General features: G+C 55.6%; 1 protein-coding gene across 6 annotated transcripts in view; it reads right to left on the bottom strand.

Moving 5' to 3' along the window:
- Positions 1-1,241: 1,241 nt before the first annotated feature.
- The window catches only part of SLC39A13 (solute carrier family 39 member 13), a 20,048-nt gene continuing 3,192 nt past the window's right edge, over positions 1,242-18,097 (bottom strand). Inside the window, exons 1-10 of one of the 6 annotated variants that reach the window (XM_017529212.1) lie at positions 10,116-10,506; positions 7,274-7,582; positions 5,652-5,765; positions 5,246-5,367; positions 4,175-4,282; positions 3,999-4,088; positions 3,228-3,278; positions 2,811-2,939; positions 2,555-2,654; positions 1,242-2,424 (exon numbers count right to left, since the gene is read on the bottom strand). In XM_017529212.1, the coding sequence (XP_017384701.1) occupies positions 2,592-2,654; positions 2,811-2,939; positions 3,228-3,278; positions 3,999-4,088; positions 4,175-4,282; positions 5,246-5,367; positions 5,652-5,765; positions 7,274-7,574 (978 nt within the window). In that variant the 5' untranslated portion in view covers positions 7,575-7,582; positions 10,116-10,506 and the 3' untranslated portion in view covers positions 1,242-2,424; positions 2,555-2,591. Of the gene's footprint in view, positions 2,425-2,554; positions 2,655-2,806; positions 2,940-3,227; positions 3,279-3,998; positions 4,089-4,174; positions 4,283-5,245; positions 5,368-5,651; positions 5,766-7,273; positions 7,583-8,979; positions 9,138-10,115; positions 10,507-18,097 lie in introns of those variants that run through there. The other 5 variants (XM_017529213.2, XM_017529211.2, XM_017529209.2 and 2 more) reach the window with 5 other exon arrangements.

An 18,097-nucleotide genomic window follows, 5' to 3' on the forward strand; every position in this document is an offset into this window, starting at 1 on the left:
GTCCTTTTAAAATGTTTTGCTGATAAAAATACAAAAAGCCAAAGCACTCCCAGCTAAGGATGTCACTGGGGTTTCACACCCACCTCTGGTCCATGGCACTGCCCAGACTGCAGATTCTGGCCAGCAGGCTATTGACAGTGGTCCTGGCTGGCCTGGGAGGAAAGAGGACTGGACACCCGCACCCACATTGACAGCACTGGGGAAGCGGCGCCCCGCACCTGGTGTTCTTAGACTCCACACAGTCGGAAGGGAGGGTGTGTGGTTTTGAATAAGGCTCCCATATTCTCGTCTTCTTTTTTATTTATTTTTCCAAGACAGAGCCTTGCTCTGTCACCCAGGCTGGAGTGCAATGGTACAATCTTGTCTCACTGCACTGCAACCTCTGCCTCCCAGGTTCAAGCGATTCTCTTACCTCAGCCTCCTGAGTGGCTGGGATTGTAGGCACCCACCACTGTGTCTGGCTAATTTTTTTATGTTTAGCAGAAACGGGGTTTCACTATGTTGGCCAGGCTGGTCTTGAACTCCTAACCTTGTGATCTGCCCAACTCGGCCTCCCAAAGTTCTGGGATTATAGGCGTGAGCCTGGCCTCTTTTTTACATGAATGAGAGCTTAATTTCACTGAGGCACTTTGTGGTCGGAGATCCCTTCCCTGATTACATTTTCAGTTGAGGGGGTGCTGCGGGCAGGCAAGGAAAACACCCCGCTTGCAGGTCTAGAAAATAAGGACAGTGTCCTGACCAGGCAAGGTTGCTCACACCTGTAATCCCAAACTTTGGGAAGCTGAAGTGGGCGGATCACAAGGTCAGGAGTTTGAGACCAGCTTGGCCAATATGGTGAAACCTCCTCTACTAAAAATACAAAAAACATTAGCCTGGCGTGGTGGCACATGCTTCTAGTCCCAGCTACTCAGGAGGATGAGGCAGGAAAATTGCTTGAACCCAGGAGGTGAAAGTTGCAGTGAGCTGAGATCACGCCTCCGTACTCCAGCCTGGGTGACAGAGTGAGACTGTGTCTCAAAAAATAAAAATAAGGAGAGTGTCCTGGAGTTGGTGGTGGCAAGGGGCTCAAATGGCATAGGGCCAGGATCCTATAGGTGCTCAGTCATAATCGGGGCAAAAAGTTAAGCCAGGAAGCCATGCTGCAGGGGTGACAGTTCAGAGACAAGGGCCTGGCTGTGGCAGTGAGGAAGGCCCTGCCTAGCCATGGAAGGCCGTGCAGAACTGAGGCAGAACCCACACAATAAATGTGTAGATATATTTATTTGTATCTTATCTATAGAACAAATATTTACAGATACAAACGGAATCACAGCAAAGTTGCTATAAAACCATCCAGACCTCTCAGTGGCCACTTCTGAAAACATCCACGGTCAAGGGCAGGGCCAGGCCTGGCTGTGGAGTGGGCCAGCTGAGTACCTGGGCGTCAGCCAAGGGAAATGGCTGGGGATTATGGCTTCAGCACTCTCCCAGAGCACATTCCTAAGCGCTGACAATGCGCAGAGCCCTCACTGCCCCCACCTTCCCCAACCCCAGTGGAGAAGGAAAGGGGCCCAAGCTAGGGAGGGCGGCCCAGGCTCACTCTGTGCCTGCTCCAAGAGTCCCTGGCCCCTGTGCTGGCAGGAGTGTCCCTGAGCTGGACCGGGAGGCCTCTCCGGCCTGGGGCTGCTCCCTGCCTGGCAGTCTGCTGTTTGGCAGCTGGAGGTGGCAAGAGCTGCTGGTGCTGCCAGGGCTCATTCTTCACCGGGAATGAGCTCCCAGGGCGGGCAGCCCTGAGGAAAGGGTCTTGGAAAGCGGCTTCCAGCCCACTACTAGGAGCTGGGGACTGTCAGTGCTGAGTGGGGCTGGGGATACGGGAGCACCTGCCTCTCCTTTCTTTGGCTTAGAGGTGGGGAAGGAAGGGCCAGGAAAGGGGAACAAAGCTGCCCCAGCCTTGGCCCCTAGGCACCTGGCTGCGTGTGCAGAGGGGCAGTGGAAGGCAGGCCAGGTCTGGAGTTCCCTGCACCTGGGGATCCTGGGGCTGCTCTTGCTCCTGAGGTCCCAACAGGGTGAGGACCCTCACTGCTCACTGCGGGAGGTACAATATGACAGGGTGGCAAGGAGAGGTGACCACAGCATGGCTAGGAACGGGCGCTACACTGGGCCCCGGGCCTGGCACAGGGATCACAGTGTCGGTCTCACACACACCTCTGGCCACATGTGCACACCACACATCCACGCACACCTCCCTCCTGTCTGGTGGGAGGCTCATTCTCTCTCGCAGGCACTCGCCCTCTCTGCCTCTCACATGTGTAGTCACAGAGTGAATCCGAGCGTCTTATTGCTGCAGGGGGCAGGGGCATCAGGGATGGTTAATCCACGAAGAGCGAAAATAGCACCATCACCATGATGCCCGCGCAGAGCAGAAGCAGCTGCTGCAGGGAGCGCCTGTGGGGAGGGAATGGGGCTCACGGTGGAGGCATGGGGAAGGGGAGGGGGCAGTAGCCAGGAGCCCCTCCCTCCTGGGCCCCTAAGGGCCCTGTGAGTGGCAGTCCTCTTCCTCCAAGAGGTCACTCACCACGGGTCTTCTTCCTCCAAGAGGTCAGGCAGCACATTCACCAAGGCAATGTAGAGAAAGCCACCAGAGGTGAAGGGCAGGACCCAGGCCACCGTCTCCTCTGCAGCAGAGAAGAACACCCAGCTGGGCACCCAGGGCACCACGTGTGCTCCCCACCTCCCAGGCCTGGGGACCAGCAGTGAGGCAGCCACACTATTTGGCTGGCGCAACTCTGCTGACGCCACCTGCTACCACCACCCACCATACCCGTACCTACTCCCTTGGGGGACTGGGTACAGATGGCGAAGCCGGCGCCCAGCAAGCCCCCCAGTGCCGTCGAGAGTTGCAGCTTGGCTGCGCTCCATCGGTCAAAGCCAGCCCGGAGCAGGATGGCAAAGTCGCCCACCTGAAGGGAGGTCTGGATGTTCACCCTGCACCCCAGCGGGGCCTGATGCCCTGAGTGTCAGGCACGATACACACTGAGCCCCCTGCCCTTCCCCGGCCTGCCCCTGGGATCCCCTTCCCGAGTATGGCAGAGATGGCAGCTGCAGGCTACTGGGGTGAGGAGCTCTGGCCCACACAGCCCAGCCCCAGCGTGCCACGCTGGGCAGGCCCACCCCACCACCTTCCCAAGCTCCACACCCATGCTGACTGTGGGAGCCTGGTCCCTGAAGAGTGCCCTGCAAGTGCTCACCTCGTGGGGGATCTCATGCAGGAGGATGGCCATGGTCGTCAGGAGCCCAATCTGCAGGGAGGGGAGCCATGGCTGCGGGGTCTGTGCTGAGGGCTGGGCACCCCACTCGCCCACTCATTCCACAGAGGTTTACTCTGCTCTGAGCTGGCTCTGGGTGGGCACTGTGTTGGCCACTGGAAATATAGCAGTGACTAAAGGGGACAAGGAACCTGCCCTAACGAAACCAGTGGTCTAGAGGGAGAGACAGGACACTCACACTCACAGGTGCTGGGAAGGGAAGGATGGACAGAGTGCGGGTCGGGCAGGCCCAGGGACCAAATTGAGATGAAGTCAGCAAAAGCCTTATGGAGGAGTCCATGTAAGTTAAGACCCAAAGGATGAGTCATCAGCCGCTCAAAGCGTGGGTGGGAGAACATTCCAGGCAGGGGGAACAGTGTGAGGTGAGAAAGAGCTTGGCCAGCTGCAGAGCAGGCTGCCCCTGGGCCAGAGGCCAGAGGCCAGAGGGAGGAAGAAGCATCTAGGAGCAGGCAGGGGCCATGCCTAGCAGCCTGATAAAGGCACCCAACAAGGAGTGCTGGGAACAGGAACAGACCAGGGGCTCAGGATCAAAGAACGGCAGCATCCAGGACAGCAGCAGAGAGGACGGGACGAGGGCCTTAGATGAGAGCGCTAGCAATGGAGGGGCAAGAAGCAAAGACTCCAGACACAGGCGGAGTCCACGTGGGTGCCACCAGAATTGCCAGAGCCCCACTAGCCCCAAGCCCAACTCACCTTCTTGCTCACAAGGAAGCTGGCAGCCACAGCCAGCCCATGGGTGAAATTGTCGATGGTGTTGGCCAGCAGGTTGAGGTAGCCGCTGACCTGGTAGGGAGGGAAGGCAGGAGGCAGGGCTGAGCAGGGCTGCCACTCAGGGCTGCGGCTGCAGGGTCCCTGAGCAGGCCACTCACTTTGATGCTCCGGACCACAGCACCGAGGCCGGGCTCTGCAGCCGGCTGGGCCAGACAGTGGCCTCCATTGAGCGTGGTGGCAGCGGCAGTGGGGTCTTTGCTGGGGGCCTAGGGCCAGGAGAAGGAGGGAGAGGTGATGTTAGATATCCCCCACTCAGCCAGGGCAGACAGAAGGGAGAGAGATGGAAAAAGAGAGACAGGAGGCCGGGCACAGTGGCTCATGCCTATAATCCCAGCACTTTGGGAGGCTGAGGCGGCGAATTATGAGGTCAGGAGTTTGAGACCAGCCTGGCCAACATGGTGAAACCCTGTCTCTACTAAAAATACAAAAGATTAGCTGGGCATAGTGGTGGGCGCCTATAATTCCAGCTACTCGGGGGGCTGAGGCAGGAGAATCGCTTGAGCCTGGGAGGCAGAGGTTGCAGTGAGCTGAGATCACACCACTGCACTCCAGCCCTAGCAACAGAGTGAGACTCTGTCTCAAAATAATAATAATAATAATAATAATAATAATAATAATAATAATTGGGAGGCCAAGGCAGGTGGATTACAAGGTCAAGAGACTGAGACGATCCTGGCCAACATGGTGAAACCCCGCCTGTACTACAAAAATTAGCTGGGCGCAGTTGCGCACACCTGCAGTCCCAGCTACTCGGGAGGCTGAGGCAAAAGAATTGCTTGAAACCGGAAGGCGGAGGTTGCAGTGAGCTGAGATCGTGCCACTGCACTCCAGCCTGGTGACAGAACAAGACTCTGTCTCAAGAAAAAAAAGAGAGAGAGAGAGGGAGCCCCTTTTTTCTAGCTAGAATTCTCTGCTACTCCATTAGCCGGGTATCCCCAAACTCAACAAACCCTCCTCAACTGCTGTCACCATCAGGCTACCAGAACAAGCCACATCAGGGGCTAATGCTGTCACTCCCAAAGAAGGTGGCCCAGCCTCCCGTAGCTCCCAGGAGAGGGCCAGAAGACCCCTCTTTTCAGGGCTCAACTCGGACCCCCTGGGCCTCCAGGCCCCAGGCACCACCACAGCACAGAGGCTGACATATCCAGGCCCGGGGCTGTGGGGCTTACCTGGCTGGTCCCCTCCTCCTTGCTGTCCAGGAACATCTTCTCCAACACCAGGAAGGTCAGGATGCCAGCAATGACCCACAGCCCCAGCTGCTGCTGCTGCTGCAGGCTCTGCCCCTCACCACCTGCAGGGGGCAGCAATGCCAGGCCAGGCGAAGCCAGGGCCATAAGAGGGGGCCCTTTGTAATGGGATCTTGTCCAGGGCACCAGGGCAGTGACAAGGGTGGGTCCGGCAGCTGGGGCACAGGACTCCCACTGGGGCCAGGGCCCTGAGACTAGGATGATGACCGCGCCACTCCCAGGCAAGTTCCTGTCAGATGCCCAGAATCCCTCTCCTGGCCATCCCTGGGCATGGGCACCAGGCCCCCACTCCTGTCGCCATGTTGCCCCGGCCTGTGGCCTCACTCACCAGGGCCGGTGCTGCATGTGTAGGCCCAGGCTTCAGGCAGCAGGTGCAGAAACACATTGCCCAGGAGTCCCCCCAGGGCGAAACTGAGCAGCTGCTTCAGGCGCCGGGCCCCAGCTACAAGGCAGAGATGTAGGGTCTGGGGGACCAACCTGGAACTCCTGGCTTAACCTCCATCCCACCCTACTCACTGGGCTCCTTCTGGGCCTGCAGAAGGCTGGATATGGGCGGCTGCTCTTCCTGGGGCCCCACCTCACAGCAGAAACACCACACCCTGCCGTACGCCCATTGGGATACCACCACGTCATGGTGAAGAGCTGACACGCCCCAGCTCCCAACCCACCAGCTTGTGACCTTGGCAGATGACTTTGGAGACTCAGTTTCTCTATCTATAAGTTGGGTCTTATGGGAATTATTATTTTGTATTGTTTTGTTTTGAGACAGTCTCGCTCTGTTGCCCAGGTTGGAGTGCAGTGGTGCAATCTTGGCTCACTGCAACCTCTGTCTCCCAGGTTCAAGGGATTCTCCTGCCTCGGCCTCCTGGGTATCTGGGATTACAGGTGCATGCCACCACACCTGGCTAATTTTTGTATTTTTGGTAGAGACGGTTTCACCATGTTTGCCAGGCTGGTCTCGAACTCCTGACCTCAGGTGATCCACCCGCCTTGGCCTCCAAAAGTGTTGGGATTACAGGTGTGAGCCAACACACTTGGCCTCTTATGGGAATTAAATGACAAAACATATAGCAAGTGCTCGTTAAGTGGGAATTTCTCTCAGTCACTGTCAATTTCAAAAAAGTGGCAGAGATTTGGGGACTTGGAACATCCAGAGTTGGAAGTCACCTGCCTGAAAGCCATGTCCAACCCTTTGGTTTGATAGAGAAACTGAGTCCTAGAGGACAGAAGCAGCTGGATTTGGGGTGGGATCCCAGGGGAAAGTGCTGTTTCCTGGCTGAGTGACCTGGGGCTGTGCCTGTGCTTCTCCACTTGTAAAATGGAACTAATAATCCACATGCTCCGTGCACTGACCTCGCAGGGCTGCTCTGAGGGGTGAGCACAGGCCCAATTGTGGCACCTGGGAGGGCTCTGTTCACAGCGGTGGTGCCAGCCCTCAGCCCAGTGCCTGGCACAGAGCTGCTGGGTCACCATCTGGTAAGTGAATGGTCCCTGAGCCCGGCAGGCAGCACAAGCCTCTGGGGTGCTCGTTTCTAACATTCACAGGGCCCTGGTCCAACCCTCTTGAGTGGGGGTTAGGCACATGATTCTTAGCAGCTCCCCGGAGCTCTCCTGTGTGTTTAGTTACAACATGTTATTTGTAAACAGGCAGTACCTGCACGTGGTATGAAAGGGTAGTAGGGGCAAAGCTCCCACCCATGGCCGCATCCCTGTCTCCTGGAGCCCCTCCCCAGGTAGAGGCAGGTCCTGCTACCAGGTGCTTGTAGCTCCTGGGGAAGGCTGAGCCAGCCACCTCTGGCTAGATAACTCCTGGCAAGACCAAGGGAAGAAGTTCTCTTCTATCCTCTCCCTCCGTCTCAGACACTCTGTGACCCAGGGTCTCCTAAGAAGAGCAGCAGTGTGCTTTCCACACCACTGGCCAACCCTGGGCACCACTGGAGGGTCGCTCACCTTCTGAGCGCAGCATGGTCCCCATCTCCAGGGGAATGACGAGCAATGGGAAGACCCCACTGAGCCCCACCATGAGGGAACCCAGGAGGGAGCAGATCCACGTGTCCAGCCGCTCTCCACTCAGCAGGGCCCCCCAGGACTCGCTTTCCTTGTTGTCCAGGCGACAGGCCGTCGCAGTCCCCCGGCTCTGGAGGGCCGGCTGGGAACCCCCAGCCCTTCCCAGGAGTTCCACCACAAGGGTGGTGACGAAGAGGAGCCTTGGGCCCGCCATGCCACAGCCAAAGCAGGGACATCCAGGCATGCCACGTACTGAAAAACACAAAGGCCACCTACGTAAGCTGCCAGCCTTGGCCGCACACCTGCTTAGGAAACGTGGCGCCTCCCTCCTCCCCCCAAGGGACCCTGGCATCCACCCTCCTGCTGTCCTTGCCAGGGCATCTGAGCTGGGTGCACAGCAGTGGGGCCCTGCGCCTCCACGCCCCACTCCCGAGCACCACACATTTTTTCCTTCTGAGCAGCTCCAGACTGTGTCAGCACCTCCGCCTGAGGCTAAACTTTCCCTAATGACAGGGTGAGGCGCTGGCTGGCCCTCCTCAGCCACCGGTGGCCCAACCCAGCTGGGTGTCTCTGGCTGCCAGGGAAGGTTCTGCAGCAGGCGACACCCCAGGGACTGACGCGTCCAGTCTAAGGAGGGGGATGGGGGGGATTCAGAGAGACACATGTGGGGAAACTGAGCAGCTGAGCCAGGGAAAGACCAGGAAACCAATGTCCCTGGGGTACCGAAAGGACAGGAGGTGGGGCTGATGAGAAAGGAGCCTTTAGCAAGGGGATGCCTCTCCCATGCAGAGCGCAGGCTTTAGAGCCCCAGTGGTGAACTCCGCTGCACTTTCAGCTGTCTGACTCTGGGCAAGTCTCTGCAGCCCCCTCTCTGAGCCTCAGTACCCTCCTGTGCAGGACAGGGATCACTATCACATCCCTCAGTTGTGAGGACGAGGTGAACCTGAAAGTGCAGGTGGATGTGCCCAGGATGAGGAGGCCCTGCCTGTGCCCGGGGAGGCCTCTGGAGCTCCCTGCAGCAGGAATGTGCCCAGCCGGCCGATCACAGGATGTGGACGTGAGTCAACCAAGCGAGAAGTTCCACCTGGAAACTCGGGCACGAGGTTTAAATGCGGTTTGTCCCGCCTCAGGCTGGCTGTGACCTTGAGCTGGTGATGTCCCTGCCTCAGTTTCCTCATCTCCTAATGGAGATGGGAGGGGAAGAAAGCAGCTGCCTCTGGGCGGTGGCAGAGATGCCCATGTCTAGGACCTCCAGGCCGTAACTATTCGGGGACCCTGTTGAAGCCAGCGGGGCTCCACTGGGGACCACAGGCAAGGCTGGGCCAGGTCGAGGCGGTCATGCAGAGTTGAAGGGACCACAGATTAGGGAGAGGGAATACACGGAGAGTCTGAGGGGAAAGGGAAAGAAGAGAGGGAAAGGAGAGAGTGACAGAGCCAGAGAGAGGCAGGTGGGACACGGAGGGGACAGCGAGGGAGGGATGGGGCGCGGAGCGCGGGGCGACGGGGGAGAGGAGGCCGAGGAGGGCGAGCCTGACTCCCGGGCCCTGGGAGCCAGCCCAGGTCTGATGAGGACCAGTCGAGTGGGGCGAGGTATCCGCCGGGTCCGTCCCGCCCGGGGCGCGAGCCCCAACGGTCCGACGGGCACTCACCATGCGGCGGCGGCGGCGCTCCTCCGGGCGGCCCCGGCCATCCAGCTGCGGTGCCGCGCCCCGCCCCGGCTGCGCCCCGCCCGGCCGCCCGGCCGCCCGGCCCCCGGCCCGGAGCCGCCCCCGGCGCGCGGCCACGTCACACGGGGCCTGTCCGGAACCCGAGGAGCCGTGTGCCGCGGGGTCGGGGGAAGTGGCGGCAGAGGGCGCTTCCGCCTCGCTGCGCTGGGGGACCCGCGCAGAGAGCGCACTTCCGTTTGGGCCGGGCGGCGGCCGGCGGGGAGGGCTGGGCGGAAGTGGGAGCACCGCATGCACCGCGCTCAGCCAGGCTGGGCAGGGGCGGGGGCGGAGGCGGCGGCTCTGCGGGGACCGCGGTCCGCCGGGCTGCGGGGCTTGTGGGTCTGGCCGCCGCTTCCCCTCCAGAGCCGCAGTCCGCTCGTGGCCACACGGGGGCGCGCCCGGCCGCTAGACCGGGATGCCCAGGTCGGGCTGGGAGGACTGCTGTGCGCTCCTGTTCTGAGTCAGCGTGGCCTGGCTCCTCCATGAACATGGGAAAGGGGAAGTGCCTGCCGCAGGGAGGGGCCTGGCCCCGGGAACCTCAGAAGAGGGAATTTTATTCTTACTCATCGAATTATTTTTATGCTTTGGTATTTCACTGGGAACCTCAGGCCACTGTCTCCAGGGCTTGTAACCCTTTGGAGTCCAATGCATGGTGGCTGGACCCTGCTGATGGGAACTCCAAACCTGGAGGGCCAGGGCTGTGTGCTGGCCTCACCTGGAGGAAGCTAGACCTGACCTCTTTGGTTAGACTAGGGCAGTAAACACTGGTTGGCAGTTCTTATCATAACCGCAATTTACTGAGCACAACTATGTGCTATTCAGTCTACTCACATTATCTCACTGAATCCTCATATTATCCCATTGTGGTGAGTACTGTTAGCTCAGGGTCAGGTAGTGGCACAGACAGCAGAGCCAGGATTCAAACTGGCTGTCCTGAAGCCAGAGTGTGTGTGTCATACCACTTCTCACTTCTAGGTCCTGAACATCCTGAACAGCAGTGATTTGGCGTTTCCACTTCGTATTCTTCTTTGGAAATCAACCAGTATAGAAGATTCAGGAAAGGGCATGTGGGTACTCACTTGGGCAGAGATTGTGACAAGTATGGGTCTCTAAGTCTCTGACCCTCAGCAGCCTCCCAGGGCAGCTCCATCCATTTGCTCTGTCACTTTCCCCTCTGCTGGGGCTCAGAGGGCACAGTCTGCTCTCAGGGCTGCCTCTGGTGCCTGTCCCGCCTCATGTTGCAGTGTCTGCCATCCTTAGACCGCCAGCTCCTCCCTGATGGCCCAGCTTGTCTTTTGAAGTTTTCTGTCCATCTCCCCCACTGGGCCCATACAACTGCTAGGATGTTCTGTTCCCTCCCTGAGTTCCAAAATGGAATCCCTGGGTTGGTTTCTTGGCAAGGAAAGCTACTCAGGGATCCTGCCCTAGGACCTCCAAGATGCCTCCCTCCCTGTATGCAAAGCACTCCATCTTATGCAAAGCACTTCACAATATGCAAATGATTTCACAATAGCACAGTTAGCATTCCTGCCTCTGGGGGCTGAGGGCTCCTGGCCACCCAACAAGGCGATGGGCAAGACCCAGCCAGAAATGTTGCTTGCTGCCAATACACTACCCTTTCCTCCCACCTGGCCTGGAATTCCCACTGGATTCCTAAGGCTCAGTGGCTCACACCTGTAATCCCAGAACTTTGGGAGGCCTAGGAGGGAGGATCTCTTGAGCCCAAGAGCTCCAGACCAGCCTGGGTAACAAACCAAGAACCCGACTCTACAAACAATTTTAAAATTAGCCAGGTGTGGTGGTGTGCACCTGTAGCCCCAGCTACTCAGGAGGCTCAGGTGGAAGGATTGCTTGAGCCCAGGAGGTCCAGGCTGCAGTGAGCACTGATTGTGCCACTGTACTCCAGCCTGGGTGACAGAGTGAGACCCTGTCTCAAAAATAAAGAAAAAATACGAATTACAAATTAATAAAGCGCTAAATTAGATCTGCAGGGGCTTTTAGGTATATTAGTGAAAAAAGTGAGATACAGAGATACTTAATATCCACTTTTTAAAAGAGACTATTAAAAATAATGACAGAAACCTGTATATGTATATGTGATTAAAGGTATCAGTATATATCAGTTTATGTGTAATGAATACATAAAAAAATATAGATAACACATTAAAGTGATATTATGGATTCCATGGTGGGAGGAACTAATGTGAATAGAGAAGGAAAACAACACATTAAAAGTTGTATATGATCAGGTGCAGTGGCTCACGCCTGTAATTCCAGCACTTTGGGAGGCCAAGGTCTGCAGATCACCTGAGGTTGGGAGTTTGGGACCAGTCTGACCAACATGGTGAAACCCCTCTACTAAAAATACAAAATTAGCCAGACGTGGTAGTGCATGTCTGTAATCCCAGCTACTCAGAAGGCTGAGACAGGAGATTTGCTTGAACCCGGGAGGCAGAGGTTGTGGCGAACTGAGATTGCGCCACTGCAGTCCAGCCTGGTGACAGAACAAGACACCATTTCAAAATAAATAAATAAATAAATAAATAAATAAATAGGTGGGTGTTGTGGCTCATGCTTGTAATCCCAGCACTTTGGGAGGCTGCGGTCAGGAGTTCTAGACCAGCCTGGCCAAGATGGTGAAATCACATCTCTACTAAAGATACAAAAAAATTAGGCGGGCGTGGTGGTGGGCACTTGTAAACACAGCCACTCTGGAGGCTGAGGCAGGGGAATCACTTGAATCACCCAGGAGGCAGAGGTTGCAGTGAGCCAAGATTGCGCCACTACACTCCAGCCTGGGCAACAGAGCGAGACTCTAAATAAATAAATGAAAATAAAAGATGTATATGATCACATGTATGTAATGGTGTAAAATTGCATAGATATATCAAATCTCATCTTAGAAGTATGAAAATCTCACTATATAAACTCCTTATCTTTCTCTCTGTCTCTCTCTTTTTTTTTCCGAGACAGGGTCTCACTCTGTTGCCCAGACTGAAGTGCAGTGGCGTGATCTTGGCTCACTACAACATCTGCCTCCCAGGCTCAAGTTAACTCTGGCCTCAGCCTCCTGAGTAGCTGGGATTACAGGCACACGCCACTACCTTCTGGCTAATTTTTGTATTTTTAGTAGAGATAGGGTTTCACCATGTTGGCCAGGCTGGTCTTGAACTCCTGACCTCAAGTGATCCACCAGTCTTGGCCTCTTAAGTGCTGGGATTACAGGCGTGAGCCATTGTGCCCGGCCTCTTTCTTTCTTTTTTTAAAATTAGAGATGGGGTCTCGCTTTGTTGCCCAGGCTGGTCTCAAGCTCCCGGGCTCACATGATCCTCTCGCCCCAGCCTCCCAAGAAGCTGGGACTACAGGTGAACACCACCACATCTGACTCTTACTTTTATTTTTTTGATAAAGCGTTTTCTGACATATATATGTATACCTAGACAATATTCCATTTTAGTTGGCTTTTTTAAATTAAAAAAAATGGCTGTTTTAAAGTTTTACATTGTTTATTAAATTTTACAATTGTTTTCCTGTAGATTCTGAATAATTATTACCAAGTTTACTTCTTGGTGTTTTATATTTTTGTGGAGATATATATATATATGTTTTGAGACAGTCTCGCTCTGTTGCCCAGGCTGGAATGTAGCACCATCTCTGCTGACCACACCTTGGCCTTCTGGGCTCAAGTGATCCTCCCACTTCAGCCTCCCATGTAGCTGGGGCCACAGCCACACGCCACCATGCCCGGCTAATTTTTTTGGTATTTTTTGTAGAGATGGGGTTTTGCCATGTTGCCCAGGCTGGTCTAGAACTCCTGGCCTCCCAACGTGTTAGAAATACAGGCATGGGCTACTGTGCCCAGCCTAGAGTCTTTTTTTTTTTTTTCTGAGACAGAGTCTTGCTCTGTTGCCCAGGCTGGAGTGCAGTGGCACAATCTCAGCTCACTGCAACCTCCGACTCCTGGGTTCAAGTGATTCCTCTGCCTCAGCTTCCCCAGTAGCTGGGACTACAGGCACCTGCCACCATGCCTGGCTAATTTTTGTATTTTTAGTAGAGATAGGGTATTACCATATTGGCCAGGTTGGTCTCAAACTCCTGACCTTTTGATCCGCCTACCTCAGCCTCCTAAAGTGCTGGATTACAGGCATAAGCCACTGTGCCCGGCCGCCTAGAGTTTTTTATGAGGGTAATCATATCATCTCCTAATAACAAAAGTATTAGAAATAGGGAAGGAACATTGTTATTTGTGAAGATATGGCTTGCCTGGTTTTGAACTTCATGAGAAGGGTAAGGACAGCTGTCCTTTGGTGTCCTGGTGGGGAGTGGGGGAGTTGGATCCAAAACCCCCTGAGGATACCAAAATCCACAGATGCTCAATCCCCGATATAAAATGGTGTGGTATTAAATATTTGCATATTTAGCCTACCACATCCTCACATAGACTTTAAATCATCTCTAGATTGCAAAAAACAATGTAAATGCTATGTTAATCGTTGTTACACGGTATTGTTTAGGGAATGACAAGAAGAAAGTCTGTACATTTTTCTACGGACTCAACCATCCATTTTTTCCCCAAATATTTTCCAACCAAGGTTGGTTGAATCCATGGATGGTGAACCCCGGGATATGGAGGGCCGCCTGTATGCGTCTTCTTGGACTGACTTTTTCCACTCAATACCATGGTGCAAAGATTCTTTCATGAGGTCGGCGAACCCATGGGTCATCTGCTTCTGCAGAATGATGTTCACTGTGCAAATGTGCCTACTGTAATTTATTCATTCTCTAATCAATGGGCCCTGGGATATTCTTTTAGGATTTTTTTGCTATTAGGGACAACGCAGCTGTGAATATTCTTGTCCCTGTCTCTTGGAGCACATGCCTGAGAGCTTATCTTGATTTGCTCCCTGGGGGGATGAGTGAGTGACAGCCTCTGTACCTCCGCTTCAGGAGATAAGGCCAGATTGCTCTCCCTGGGGGGCTATTTTGGGCTGCACCCTGACTAGCCACAAGCAGGAGGGCCTGCTGCTCCCCTCCAGGCCAGCCCTGGCTGTCAGGACAGTTCTCTTCTGCCCTTCAGAGGCATAAATAGCCTCTCAGTGTGGTCTGAATTTGCATCGCCCTCATCAGCAGTGAGGCTGAGCCTCCCTGGATGGTATTTGAGCAAATTCTCGCGTGTGTGTTATCTATTTTTCTATTGGATTGCTTGATTTTCTTTTTCCTTGATTTGCAAGAGTTTCTTATGTATTTTTCAGGCTATTCTCCGCTGCACTCCGTAGACATGGCTAGTTGTGGCTTGCTTTTCACTTTCTCCACGGTGTCTCTTCTCCCTTCCCCCGCACACCTGTGCCAGGGAGGCCACTTGGCATTGCTAGTGTGGGAGGAGGTCGTGTGCCCCTCGGAGCCCTGTTGAAACTGACCCCGCTACTTCTCTTGTCCCTGGGGCCTTAAGGGACCCCTCTCTTCTTCCGTCTCAGCTCCCCTCCCACTTTTGGCGAGGGCAACGAAGTTTGGGAAGCCCCTATGGGTGGGGGCGAGCATCCCGGGGCAGCTCGAGCCTCAGAGCAATGGTGTCCCCCCACCTCGGTTATTTATCACTTCCGGCTGCCCACCTGGGGGACTGGGCCCCCTCTCCGCTCGACTGGGCCGCAGCGGGGCAGCTCGGGAGCTCCCCTGGGGGCGGGCGGCGCGGGGGAGGGGCCCTCCGGGGGCGGGGCCGGGGGCCGGGCCTGCGGCGGGGGCTGGGGTTGGGGGCGGAAGCTGCCCGAGCAGATAAGGGCCTGCGGTGAGATAGTGCGGGACGCCGCCTCCGCTCTCGGGCTCTCCAGAGCGCCCCCGCACCCTGGAGACCCCCCTCCTGCTGCCCAGGCTGGGCATCCCGGGTGGAGACCCCAGGGAGCCGTGGGGGATGGGGCTGCAGCCTGCCCACTCAGCCTCGGTGATGAGCTGCAGCAGGGCTCCACGCCTCAGTTATCTCAGCTGGAAAATGCGGGTAGGAGCCCGGTTTTCCCCACAGGGCTGTTGCGGATGGACCAAGTGCAGGCTTGTGACGGCCTCTGTGGGTTGGGCGAGTTTTGAACAGCGGGTCCCCTGAGCGTCACATCGCTTCCTTCATCCCCATTGCATAGATGGGAAAGTGGGGAGTTTCACCCAAAGCCCCAGAGCCAGCATGCAAAAAGCAAGTGGGAGGGAGCTGGAACGCTTTCCACCGCCCCGCCCTGGGGATAGATCTTGGTTTGGTGGAGCCTGAAGCTTAAAACCATTTTGGGGGGCACTCTATAAGGAAAAGATTACAAAATCGCAAGTACAGAATTGCTGAGAGGCCGGGCGCTGTGGCTCACGCCTGTAATCCCAGCACTTTGGGAGGCCGAGGCGGTGGATCATGAAATCAAGAGAGCCAGACCAACCTGGCCAACATGGTGAAACTCCCTCTCTACTAAAAATACACAAATTATCTGGGCGTGGTGGCGCGCGCCTGTAGTCCCACCTACTCTGGAGGCCGAGGCAGGAGAATCGCTTGAACCCGGGGCGGCGGAGCTTGCAGTGAGCTGAGATTGCACCACTGCACTCCAGCCTGGGGATAGAGCCAGACTCTGCCTGAAAAAACAAAACAGGCTGAGCGCGCTGGCTCACACCTGTAATCCCAGCACTTTGGGAGGACGAGGCGGGCAGATCACGGAGTCAGGAGATGGAAACCATCCTGGCCAACGTGGCGAAACACTGTCTCTACTAAAATACAAAAAAATTAGCCGCACGTGGTGGCGTGCGCCTGTAATCCCAGCCACTCAGGAGGTTGAGGCAGAGGAAATCGCTTGAACCCTGGCAGTGGAGGATGCCGTGAGCCGAGGTCGTGCCACCGCACTACAGCCTGGGCAACAGGGCAAGACTCTGTCTCAAAAAACCAAAACAAAACAACAACAAAATAAAAAACAAAAACCAAAAACAAAATTGCTGAGGCCCCTCCCAGGGTCTTGGAAGGACCTGAGCCAGTGAGGAAGCTCAAGTGCAGCTTTCTTAGTGTCCCAGCCCCAGCCCCAGCCCTACCCTGCAGGCCCCCTGGAAGGGGTGATACCACTCTCCCAAGAAAGTCAGACACCAAGGTTAGGGAGCTGAGTGACCCAAGGCAATATGGCAAGGAAGTGCACCTGGTCTCCAACCCCTTGCATGCCCAGGCAGTGTCCCTCAGCCCAACCAAGAGCAAGCGCAGTCAGGTGTTTGGGGACTGCAGCCACAGCCAGGCAGGGCCAAGCCCTCCAGTCCCATCCAGTCATGGTCCAACTTACCACCCAGGGCCCCGACCCTGCGGGCGAGGAAGGTGCAGAAGAACTCCTAGGAGGAAAGGAAGGAGGGCCTCTCAGGTGTATGTAAGTGCACAGGACTTAGAGGTAGGCAGGACTGGGTTTCAAGCCCCTGCAAGGCTGTGTGTCCTTGGGATATCTCCTTTCCCTGGGTTTCTTCATCTGTAAAATGGGAGTAATAATCGTACCTACTGGACCGAGTTGGTGCGTGAAGAAGGGCTGGGCCATGGCTGTTGGAAACACATTTCCCTCCTGTGAGATCTCCAGGCCAGGAGAGGTATTTTCTCCCATTTTCATGAGGTCACTTACCCAGAGGGTGGTCTCTCCATTGCAGAGCTGGAATTTAAATACGGGAATGTCTGGTGCGGATGCACGGAGCTTTCACCACCAGGAATGCTGCCTCTTTGGGCTTGTCTCAGTGGAATTAACCACCATTAGGTGTTCATGCCAAGGGCTAAGCGCCAAGGGGAGCCTGGCTCATCCCCTTTCTGGATTTTACCATCTCTGTGCTCCCATGGGAACCTGAGGCTGGAAGTTTTTCTTTCTTTGCTTTTTTTTTTTTTTTGAGAAGAGTCTCGCTCTGTTGCCCAGGCTAGAGTGCAATGGCACGATCTCGGCTTACCCCAACCTCTGCCTCCCAGTTCTCCTGCCTCAGCCTCCCGAGCAGCTGGGATTACAGACATGCACCACCATGCCTGGCTAATTTTGTATTTTTAGTAGAGATGGGGTTTCTCTATGTTGGTCAGGCTGCTCTTGAACGCCTGACCTCCAGTGATCTGCCCGCCTTGGGCCCCCAAAGTGCTGGGATTATAGGCATGAGCTACTGTGCCCGGCCAAGGCTGGGTTTTTTCCAACTCTGAAATCCTCCAGCCTGGACCAGGAGAAGCAGGAGAACTGAGACTAGGGATAGGGTAGAGGAGCTGGGAAGAGGCTGTGGCTGTGGGCCTGGGGGCAGCAGTGAGACCTGAAAAGGTTTGAAGTCTTTTTTCCAAAGAGGTGCTGCTTTGCCTCAGGGTTTGCATAGGGTCCACTGGACAGGCACACAGGGAAACTGAGTTCTCATCTCAGCATAGCCCCTTTCTAGTGAGCGGAGCTTGCACCTGTCAGTCCTCCCCGAGCCTCAGTTTCCTTATCTGTGAAATGGGGATAAGAATACCTGCAGTATTGGCCGGGCGTGGTGGCTCACGCCTGTAATTCAAGCACTTTGGAGGTCAAGGCGGGCGGATCACCTGAGATTGGGAGTTCGGGACGAGCCTGACCAACATGGTGAAACCCCGTCTTTAAAAAAAAAAAAAAAAAAGAATACCTGCAGTATCAAGGATTACAAGCTGCTGTATATGTAAGTGCCTGGTGCGTACCTCTGGTTATTAATACAGTCTTGAGTTGGGGTGGGGATGTCATATGAGGGGTACGGAGTGTGAGCAGAAGTGGGGAGTCCTGCCAGGGTGGGAGTTGGGACCTCCAAGGTCTCCGTCCCAGAGAGGGAGCACCTTGAGGGCGGGGCTGGGAACCTCAGCTTCAGCCCTCTCGCAGGTCAGGAAGGGCCAGAGGGAGGCCAGGGAGGGGCCCTGGGTGTTGTCAGAGAAGAGTGGGGAGCTGGAGTGTTCATGCCAACTCAGGCAGGTGAGAGGGAAGCAGCGGGGCTGGCCACAGTGTGTTGCTGGCCGCACGATTACCCCAAGGCCCCATTCCACAGCCTCATTTGTCCCTCAGTGCAAACTTCTGAGCTATGCATTTCTCCATTTTTTTTTTTTTTTTTTTTTTGA

This window comes from Cebus imitator, unplaced genomic scaffold, assembly GCF_001604975.1.
Source record: "Cebus imitator isolate Cc_AM_T3 unplaced genomic scaffold, Cebus_imitator-1.0 Scaffold58, whole genome shotgun sequence".
NCBI lineage: Eukaryota > Metazoa > Chordata > Mammalia > Primates > Cebidae > Cebus > Cebus imitator.